At 38.4% G+C, this 11321-nt stretch overlaps 1 protein-coding gene across 4 annotated transcripts; it reads left to right on the plus strand.

The window, feature by feature from the left end:
• The first annotated feature begins 457 nt into the window (after positions 1-457).
• On the plus strand, positions 458-9070 carry ifngr1 (interferon gamma receptor 1). 4 transcript variants are annotated; one of them, XM_085458277.1, is made up of 8 exons: positions 2584-5255; positions 5396-5501; positions 5734-5918; positions 6009-6154; positions 7029-7200; positions 7870-8003; positions 8119-8511; positions 8542-9070. In XM_085458277.1, the coding sequence occupies exons 1-7, from the start codon at positions 5177-5179 to the stop codon at positions 8485-8487; spliced, it is 1191 nt and encodes a 396-aa protein (XP_085314403.1). In that variant the 5' UTR covers positions 2584-5176; the 3' UTR covers positions 8488-8511; positions 8542-9070. The 4 variants fall into 4 exon arrangements, with proteins under 4 accessions (XP_085314405.1, XP_085314404.1, XP_085314403.1 ...); XM_085458279.1 differs by lacking the exon at positions 2584-5255 and adding an exon at positions 458-780 and having other exon boundaries at positions 8119-9070; XM_085458278.1 differs by having other exon boundaries at positions 2583-5255; positions 7873-8003; positions 8119-9070.
• The last annotated feature ends 2251 nt before the right edge of the window (positions 9071-11321 follow it).

Raw genomic sequence — 11321 nt, forward strand, 5'->3', positions numbered from 1 at the left:
CTATACCAGTCTCTTTATTTATAGAAACAAAATGGCCCTACAGCTCTTACTGACTAATTTAACAAAATAACAACAAACAAAACAAATCATTTAAAACAAAATATTAACCGACAAATAAACCCCAAAATATAAGTAAACTAACAACAAACTTTAACTAATTTCAAAAATAAGAACAAAAACAAAAATAAAGAACAAATAGCTCCAACATCCACAATAGGCATTTTAAAAAAAAATGGTGCCCAAGTCTTAAAACGTTGTTGGTGTTAAAATGTTTTCATTCATTGATCGGAGAGCTGATGTGAAAAGGGTGAGTCTATGTTGTGAAAAATACCTGAGTTATGAAAACTGTTTTGAGAAAAGCGCGTCAAGTGATCGAGAAAATGTGTGCGCTGTCTAAAGCTTTTGTTTTGAAAATACAAGTGCGTCTTCCGTTGACGTCGCCTAGGTGTTTTCCAGGTAAATTTGGTCGGTTGTACGCGCTTAGACACATGCCGGAGTAGGAGCGTTAATGATGTGAGTCCGCTGATATCAGCAGATTTGTGGTGAAATATAAAATATTTTTTATAAGCTCGCAGATGAGAAATTACACGTGTTGTTGTGACAAGTCTGTTTCTCGATGAGGGCAAGTTGACGTTTTATTCGTTTTATTTGCCTCCTGGGCTCTGAAGAGGAAGTTTAATTTGAATAGTCGCTATCACAGCCTCGAGGTCGGAGCGATGTCTCTGAGCGATGAGTTGACTGTTCTGTTCCTTCTGATCAGCGGGGTTTCTGCTGTGATTGGTATGTAGACCCTTTTAAGTACTTATCTTAGAATCACTGTTTCTTCAAACCTTGGGTTCAATAAAATTGACAAGTTTATACACCGAAGAGTACATACAAAGTTGATCTGTTTTGCGCTGTTTTAAGGGCAATCATTAATCATACGTTCACTTAATAAAGTTTTATTTATGTCACCATGTAATTTAAAGTTCCTGGCATGTGTCTAACGAGCTGAGCACAAAAGGAGAAAAAACTGGTAAAATGTGGACATTGTTGCACGTGACAAAAACATGGTGATAAAAGTAACAATCAAACTGCTACAAATATGTAAAGACTATGACTTAAAAGTTATCACAACACCCAAACGACGTGAAGGTTAATGAAATTGGCATGCTAAAAGCATAGGTAACGTGTTTATGCAGTGTGCTGTCACTTTTCTAATACATTTGGATAATCAAACACTTTATCCTCTTTGAGGTGAGACATTTGACCAAAAATCTAAAGGAAAATCTTTTATTAAATGAATTCAATTTAATTGAACAAAATGTTACACTGGTCTTTAATGTCACCTGTTGGAGTTTTGGACCTCTCCCCCTTGATTTCTAAGATGTTTGAGGGTTTTCTTACGTGTGTTCTCCTTTCCAAATTTCCCCAACAGTGGGACTTGTGTTGACCAGGCCATTCCATAACCCTGAATGTATTTTTTTGTTGTTGTTGGGAAATTAAAATGGGAATTTTGTGCTGTTCTTGAGAGCACCTCATCTATTTGACAGGTGATCTCTCATTATCCTCAAACACTTTCTGACATGATGTATTCATGGTTAAGGGAATGACTGCAAGCTGTCCTGTTCCTAAAACAGAGCATTTACAGCCCTACCTTTGACTCGTCTGTCCATAGCACATTCTGTCACCACACCTGGTCTTTTCCTGTATGGTTGCTGGAACGCTGTAGTTTTCCTCAGAGTTCTTTTTGAATAGCAAATTTTTCTAGTGAAGGTTGGATTCATGCCCCTTTTTTCTGTGTGTACTATTACTCTAACAGTTACAGAGCTACCTGTAGATGTCTTGCTGACATTTGAAGCTCTTAAAGATTTCCATTTCCTTCAAGCATCTGCTGTTCTGATGAGTTTGCTTGAGCAAGCAATGCTGTTCAGACTGGACGTCTTTTTTTGTCGTTGTTGTTGTTGCCACGCACCCTTTCTCTGGAAGACTGCTCCAGCCATTATCTATAGGCAGTACAGTGTCCGTGAGATGTCGTTATTATTATTTCAAATCACTGTTTCTGGGAACTCATCTCCAGACCTGCTAATTTTGATAGCAGAAGCTAAGTTGATAGCGATTTGTTAATGATTTAAGGAAAAGGTGGGTGTGGGTGTGTTTGGGAATGTTATGTGTTTTTAGACTTTGTGATACTATGAAAATATAAAGTTATAAATGTGATCAAGGTCCAGGCTGCTGCTGAGGTGATGTTCATATAATTGTGGCCATTTTACAATCAGTTTAATTAGTAATCAGGTAGCTCTGTCCCTGCTTGCTTCGAATCTTTTCACAGAAACTTTTAAGAACAGTTTCATTTAGTGGAAAACCTTTTGCTTAAGTTGTCATTTCCCTCTCAGATGCTTTGTCGTTCTATTTATAGGAACACAGCTAACCGGTCCTGTTGTGGCGCGCTGACATTCTTCAATGCTGAACCACATATCAGCTAATTTTGATCAACTGCAACACTAAACTTCCCTTATAAAACAAAGGTCAACTATGGGCACTGTGAGTGTTTGCAAACTGTACTGTGAAAGAGGGTGAGGTCTTGATAAACCTGTTCTGTCTGATAAAGGACGGTACCAGCTACAGTGCGTATTCCACAGAACTGAACAAGTCAGTTGATGACACTCTGATGTCCTTGTCCTCACACTTTAATTCATCAAATCAAATACGTGTATGTTTGTTTGTGGTTGGTTTGGTGGCGTTCATTGGAATTTCAAACATTATAACTATTATATGACCAACCCAGGTCCATCAAGAAAAATGTTTTCTCTGAAAGTTGACCTGCACAAACAATCTGACCTCCACCACATCCTACACATTTGAGATGAGGTTGTTTGGCTGTGAACTGCAGTCATTAACTTTCAGTGTGTTCACATCAACATCACTTTATTGTTTTTCTTTTTCAAAGAGGTCTCAAATATCACCTGAAATGACAAACAGCAATGTGGCAAATTCTTTGATTTAACCTTGTGTTGGGCCAAGTCATCATCAATGATGACCGCAAAAATACCCCCTAACCCTCTGACCCTATGGTATCAGAATATGTTTGTTTGTGTTGTGTTTTTTAGCTTTTAAAAGGTTTAGATGTAAGGTTTACAGCTGCACTTTAGGGCAGTAGTATGAATCAAGCAACAGACAGCAGACAATCTTTAAAACTGATCATTTCTATAGTCGTCCAACTTTCTTAAACACGGGACCGTCTCATGTTTCCACCATCCGTCAGACACATGAACTCTGTGCAGGATTATTAAATAACATCTAATGGGATCGGAAGTGGCAGGTTAATTCTTGCCCTTTTGGAATGATTCATTCATTTAACTTTAGCTGTAACAACTCATATTCCTAGATGTACAGTAATTTCCCATAATAGCATGACAGAGTTCTACTACTTTTAATAGGAAATAAGACAGCCCCCAACAAGAACTCTAACTATGATCTAACTAACAGTTCAATCCTTGGAGAGAAATAGTAAAGCTCTATTACTTTTGGATTGTTCTTTAGCCTTCTACACAGTTTCACCTCAGACGTCTCTCACAACATTTAAAGATTTAGAATAACAATCTCAAGGCCTGGATTCTTGACTTTCTAACTAACAGGAATCTGAGTCCAGATTAATAGAACTCGTTTCAATCAACTGGTTCCCCACAGGGATGTGTGCTATTGCTATTATTTATCCTGTACATAGCTATGTGCCACAGCAGGTATGGCAACAGGATCATGTTAAAAGTATGCAGATGACCCTGTTGTTAGCTGACTCTAGGACAAAGCGATCAGCTGCTGCAGAGTCCGTGATGACTTTGTGAATGGTGTGATGAGTTGTACGTTCAGGTAAACATATTCATGACAAAAGATGCCGTTAAATTTAGAAAATCTACACAACAGGTCAAGTTAACTGAAGGTCAACTGCACACTTAACTTTGAAGCAAACGCTGCAGCCGTGTGTGTATTTATTCTTTTTTACGGCGCCTGACACCTTTGATTGTTGTCTGTGGCTGTTTTGAAAATGAGCATTTGAAGATGGATGGCTCATCTACTGCAGATGGAGTCAAGGAGCTTGAACCTGAGCTGTTGTCCTGAGAAGCACACACTCGCGATATCTTTCAGCAAAGATTATATGATTTTGCAAAACGTTCAAAGACTGATAAGTTGTTAATACCAGCAGTGAACACAATAAGCTCTAAAGATTTAGCAGTTTATACATTTTGGTTGGAACCTGATGTGGAAGTGTTTGATACTGGCTGTAGTTCTCCAGTCGCTAAACACTTTCTGCAGTGTGTGTTTCCTCTGGACTGTAGTGCCGTTTATCTAACTAAATTACTGTTGTGTGAAATTTGTATAAAAACGCATAGAGATGATCTTTTCTTGAATATAATTAGAAAGCCCAAAAAAAAAAAATGTAAAAGTTTCTGTAGTGCCTACTTTCTGTGGTCCACACAGTGTCATTGTTTTGGTTGGTAGTTATGGACAGCATCATGTTCCTGGTGTAATTAACTTTCACTATTTCTGCTTTAAAGTTATCTTTGCTTTCCGAGTTTGGTTTTCATTTTGCATGGATCAGTAAAGGCTTTAATGTAGCTTTTCCGCCCACACCAAACGTTTTTGACAATTACCTTTGGATCCTTGTTTTGCTTAAATGTTGATGTTCACGCCCTTTAAGACTCAAAACAGGCTGGAGAGAAACCAGAAAAACAACAGCTACATCTGCCACTGTAAGTTTACCTTGAGACAGAGTATGCGTTAACACTCCCTCTCTTGTGAAATCCGACACAGGAGCAGCGGCACGGTAACTGCATAGACTGTTCGTGTCTGTGCAGATCTGATTGGCTCCAATGATAAATGTGTTTATCCAGCTCTGACAGCACGTATGAAAGTTGAAATTTTAACAAATGTTTTCTTTGGTGTAAAACTAACAAAAAAACCCAACTACATCCACCCCGCTAACTACATCCACCCCGCTAACAACATCCACCCCGCTAACAACACGCAGCAAGCAGAGGTGTGGATATGATGAAACTTCAGTTCCTGTGTGCAAATTTCCCAGAAGAATTTCCCAAACAAAACAAAACAACATTGTAGGTGGCAGATTTTTTTTTTTTCTTATGTCCCCTCAGCTCTGAGGGTGTAACCAGGCAACCCTATAATAAGGCTCGATTACATGATTCAACCATGTGGGAGGGCCACTGATGCAGTCAGGTGTTTCTATTATTGTGTCCACCCCATTTATAGTAATGATGGTAAGCTGAATATTTCTCTCCTTCATTTCTTCGAATTTCTGAAAAGTTCCCAAAGAAAAATAAAGTCTGACTTCTGGTGGAAAATGCTCTGAACAGGATATATGAAATAAATGTCTCTTTCCTCTTTTTCTTATTTGCAGTTTTACCTCCAACAAATGTAAGAGTGAGCTGCCAAAATGTAAAGGTCTCTGTCCGCTGGGATTACAGAACCCAACCACAAATCTTTAGAGGAACCCTTCATCCATGGTAAGAATGAGCTTTTATAATACATTATGTTCAAACTTATTTGGATTTTACTTTGTGTGATACAGGTGCCTAAATGCACTGCCGTGCTTGTTCTGTTGCTTTGTGCGCTCCCGTTTGTCAGCATTAGACTCTGGAAAGACTTTTATTTTTGAGAAACTTAAACTTTCCTCCACTATATTTAAAGTATTATTCATGGGATTAATCTGTCTTTGTTCTTTTGTTTTTTATTTAGGAATTGTACATTTGAAACCACAGATCACGAGTATGACCTGAGCAACTGTATCTGGAAATCTGGGGATGAGAGATATCTCAAGTTCATGTATGTCAGTGTAGCAGCTGTACAGGGAGGCATCAAGTCTGAAGCTGAGAAGTCAAATACTTTCTCCTTTAACAGTTTCGTCACAGTCGACACAAAATGTAAGCAATGCTGCTAGTAAACATTTGCAGAGCCTGGTTTAAGTGAGAGAGATGGAGATTAAGCTTGGATATCTCTTCTCTTCTTCTTAGGTTCTTTAGAGTTCCCTCCTGTAGAAATAGAACTGAAGGAGAAGATGTCCACAGTAAGTTTCCAGAATCCCCTCAAGTTCTACAAAGAGATGGCACAGAAGGACACGCGTGAATACCAAATCGACTTTACAGTTAAAAATGAACAGGTAAGGGGTGGCTGGCATATACTGCTGAAAATTGTTGTGTGTTTTTATGTGTTTTGACAAATGAAACCGTGATGATACTTATAAGATGTAGTGATTTCATTTTAAACCTTGCATATTCTTTATGAGGAAGAAAATGAATCAACACATTAATAAACATGAAAGCTGCATGCTGCACGTGTTTATTGGCTATAACAGAATACAGAATTTTAGTTCAATCATTTGATAAATGTGCGATAAATGCAGGCTATCTGCTCTCCAAGTGAAGTGTATGTCAGTATAGCAGCTGTACAGGGAGTGAAGTGAAGTGAAGAAGTCACTTGGATGAGTGACGAAACGTTTCCCTCACAAAACGCTACGTCCAGATGAACAGAATCAACTTTTTGGAGATTTACTTTCCTGGATGATTGAGATGCATCAAGACCATGATAAGGCTCAAATGTTTCTCTGGGTCTGTACAGATGTTTCTTTTTCTTATTCCTGACCAAAATGAGTCTTGATAGTGAAGATTTTGATCAAATTCACATCCTTGTGCTCTGGGAAGCAGTTATGAGTCTGTAAGATCATTTTCAGGAAGCTTTTTGGGACGCAAAAAATATTTTCGTGTTTTTTATTGCAGACAAAAGTTTGCTGGTTGTAAACTACATCTGAAAAATTTAGAAGTGACAATATTAACTGCCTCCTGGAAATCAAGAATAAAGATGTTGTATATTATATAGTACTTATTTAATACCTGGAGCCAGATATGAGCATGAGCAGTCCACCTGTTGGTAATAACGCACCAATGCGCTACGTGTCACAACCACCATGATCTGCATTATTTCTGTTAATTAACTTGAATAATCAAGACATTAATAAATTCCTCTGTGACTTTCAGGGAGAATTTACAACGTCATGCACAGATGAAAAAATCTGCCAATGTGATAATGTGTCATTCAAAGAGGGTGTGAAGAAGTGCGTCAATGTGAGTGGAACGTTGTTTGTCGGGGTCGGTGCTCAGCAGGTGGAGTTCAAGGAGACAGAGACATGCACGATCTCACCTCCCCAACGTAAGTGTTTTTATTTTTTGTTTTTTATTGGCGGTGTGGGACAGAGACGAGTGGTTTTAGGATCAACAAAGTTGAGAAACTAAAGGCACAGGCACATCTGTCAACAGGAAGTAGTTCAGTATTTTGTTTTTGGTGCTATACTGGTGTGAAAAATGGTCAGAATTTGCTAGCGTGACTACATGTTAAATAGATTTCCAAAGGACAGTAAATTTGTAGATAAAACATTCTTTCAAGTAGTGTCCGAGATATTTGAATGCTCTGCGTCTGTGAAGGTTCTCATGCTCTGCGTTCAGTCATCATAAGGCCATGGTTTCTACATGATTAACTTGATGGGAGGGCATTCAGAAGAGAAACACCACAAAAATCAACATAGAAGCTTGAAAATATCCGCTGAGTACTAGAGTTAGGGGTGCAGAATGTCCTGGCAGAACACGTCTCTAATTTGTGAGCACATGTCCTGAGCATCTGTTGCATGTGATCGCACAGCAAGCATCTCATTGGGGTGGTAGATCTATAGTAACTGCAGGCTGAAGATGTTTAAAAATGCAGCCCTGTATGAGTTTATGGGTTGGATTTGTAAATTAGAACCAACTGATGTCGTTTTTGTTTAGTTTGGTTTTAGCTTTACTTTGTGCCTGAATTAACCTTTTGTATGTTTTGTTTTTTTAGCAGGTTCCAATGAGGTGATACTCGCAGCTGTGCTGTCAGCCTTGCTTTTATTTGTTCTCATTGTGGTAACAGCTTGCATCTGTAAGCTAAAGGCATGGACATTTAACCCCTCAGATACTCTACCATCATCTCTGGTAAGGTGTCAAATAAAAAACTAAACTAAAATAAGCAGATCATGATGTTGCTTTAGCTGTTTTTTGTTTTTTTTAACCTTGTGCCAAATGCTTTTTCTGTTCCTGTACCTTGCAGAAGGACAGTGCAGGGAATCAGAGCAAGCATCCAACCAACCCAACCAGACCACACATTAGTCGAATCTCTGTCGAAAGCTTAGGCAGCAGTCAGGACGACCCCGAGGAAACTGTTCTTCTCAAGGACACCGGTCAGTCTGCAGACAACAGCAGTGCTGGCTCTGACTACAACCCTAGCAACTCCTGCTACGCAGAGAGACCGCATTTGGACAGCAGCGATTCTGACAGAAGCGGGACGGATGATGACTCTGGAGATGACTCGGTAAAGACGGAGTGTGTTTCAATTGAAGAAAGGTCTGCTTATGACTGCCCACATGTGATGATGGACATGGGTGGTGGAGACATGGTTACAGGTTACACTGGGAAGTAAGTCATGACTCAGAGGACTGAAGCTGTTTTTTTGTTTAAACTCAGGTCATCAAAGGTTACAGTCTAAGCCCACCTTTGGAATGTGAGTTTATAACAATATGAAATCTTCACTATATTTTTGCCTTTTGAACATATTCGGCCAGTGGTTAACACTGCACTGACAGACTTGGCTGTCTCAGGGAAGCAAGCTGGACATCTTTGTCTTCCAGCTGTTTTCTGTCGGGTTACAGAGGCAGCTAGCTGGATCTCTGCTGGTTTCTGCCCCTGCATCAGATACAAGGATAATAGGCAACTTTTATATACCGTCTTTTAATCTCTGCTTAACATATATGTCTATATATAAAGTGATCCACCACAATATTAAAATCACCTGCCTATTATTGTTTCGGGCTCAGCAGTGCTATGTGACAGTGTTTCCTTTCACTGTGGAGTGGAGCTTCTCTGCATTGTGCTTTTTTCGCTACATGCTGCAGAGAAGTGATCAGTTTGGACGTTTTTCAGTGTAGTGAGGTGACTGACTGATGTAGATTAATCCAAAGGAGGTTGTTGGAATATTAACTACTACTTTGATCTATTGAAAGCAGTTGCAACCATATTAACTAATCTAAACAAATATAATGTATTTGCATCTTTTTGTATTGTGCTCTACAACAATTGCTTCCATTCATTTTCTAAATTTGTGTTGGGGCTTATCAAAGCAGCGTCATAGCGTGGCTGGAGCCTATACCAGCCGACGGTGTGTGTGAGACATTTGGGACAGGGGCGTCCGTCCATCTGTTCTCTTAACTTTATATCTAAGACAATGGAGCCTGTCTGAGACTCACCCTGGGGGAAAGTCTATCACCAGGCCAGTGGCTCAAATAAAACCCAACTATCTATAACAGGGTAAATAAACATGATTGTTTTTCTGTCTTTTTGTTGTATTGACCCTTAAACACTCTTAAAATGCCTTAGAGCCATTGTAAGGGTTTTGCATGAATAGTCAGAGATAAACCAGCAATTTTCCACACCTGACAGCAGATCTGCAGGTGTCACAACTACCTTTCAATGTTGCTGACGGTGCCACACCTATGCAGCCGGCAAAACCTGCTCTGTAGGCCATGGGTTAGTGCCTTTGTTCTGCTTGCCTCAGAAGCACGCAGGTTTGTTGTTTACTTCAGGGTTGATGTTTTGTTTTTTTCTATGATGTGGGAATGTAAAATATTGTTGTATTTTTGTACAGCTTATATGATCACATTCTCTTTAAAGGTCGGACACTGGAATGATTTTTTAAGTTTTTTATGTGCATTGACCAAGAATGTTTGCTTCCAGCATCACTAATAACATGAAAACGTATCAAACATGAGTTTTTCCTCTGACTGAAACATTTAGGCCTGCTCTCAGCACGCGGTCCTTTATTGCATAACAAGAAGGAATGTAAACACATTTTGTCCTGTGGGGATTAGACGGCACGTTAAAATCGGCAGGAACCCGGAAAATTGCTTCTGTCTTGTTTTGATCATTTATTCAGAACTTTTATGATTTTATCGCCAGCAGTGACGACTGTTTATGGCTGGGTGTGACTTGAAGTGTTCCAATACAAATCAAATGTAAGGGGATGCATTACAGGTGAAAAGAAGGAAAGAATTTTCTAATATAACTATTAATCTTCCATTGTGGATTACTTAAAGTAAGAATATTTGTAATATCTATTTTCTGAAATGTAATGATTTTGCATTATCATACATATTTCTTCCACGACACGATCCTGACCAAATACAGTGCTCTTTTCATTTTGCTCATATTTTAGTGTAAATGCTGTCGTCAACAGTTGCCATGCTTTTTAATAAATTGAGTGAAGTGCTGCTGAAGTGGACATTTGAACTGGCCAGAAAATGTGTTTTTGTATTTTTTAGTTTTTGTGAAGCATTATTTAAGTTTATATAATATCACATTGAAACTTGCCAAGATAACTTCTTCGATTATGATCCAACCAACAAAAGTAAGAAATACTGGTGTTAAAGGCAACGTGTAGATACATCAATATTAGGCTTTTGGTTGCTGTCATGTTTTATTTTACCTCAAGTCATATATTTGGATAAAAACAACAAGGTTCTTACTTGCTCACTAAGTTACAGGCATAAATTGCAGGGTACAATCAAAGATGGTAGAAAACACATAATCCTGCTAATTAATAGACTAATAAAAAAATTGAACTACTACTCCAAACTGAAGCAAAAATGTCTTGAACAGCAAGCAATCATTTCTTTATATGTTTAAAATTCTTCAGACTCATGTATTTTAGATCATGGTTCATTAAAGCCTTAAAAAGGCAACACTATTCAAACAACTTGGCAAAGAAACCATTTGAAACGTTGTCTAGGCACTAGTAAGATACTTTTTTTGCACCACTCAGGTGATTTCCTAAGAGCCAATAACTTGCCATATTTCTTTTTTTTTTTTTTTTTTTTTTTTTCCTGTCATTTATTCACTATTTTTCCTTTGTACGTGTGCATACATGGTTTTGTTATGTGTCTTTTTTTTTTTTTTTTTTTTTTTTTTTTTTTGCCATATTTCAGCATGATGTGTTCTTGGAAAAAAAAAAAATACCCACTCCTTTTGAGAAAACTGAACAAGTTTTTCTCAGTAGCAGGCCTGAAAAGCTTATCTGCAGATCAGCAGATGAACTCATGTAAAAGTGATGTGGTAGTTCAGAGCAGGTTAAACTGGTTTGCAGTTCAGTGGTGACGTTTACAGTAACAGTGCTGCGTGGTGTTCACTATCAGTGTAACAGGGAACATGTAAATTTTAACTGATTATTCAGTCGCCTTTATGTATAAAGACAGCATGATACAT

This window comes from Copadichromis virginalis, linkage group LG6 (genome assembly GCF_057382275.1).
Source record: "Copadichromis virginalis isolate Kocher_CV1m ecotype Utaka linkage group LG6, C_Virginalis_male_GT1.1, whole genome shotgun sequence".
Taxonomy (NCBI): Eukaryota; Metazoa; Chordata; class Actinopteri; order Cichliformes; family Cichlidae; genus Copadichromis; species Copadichromis virginalis.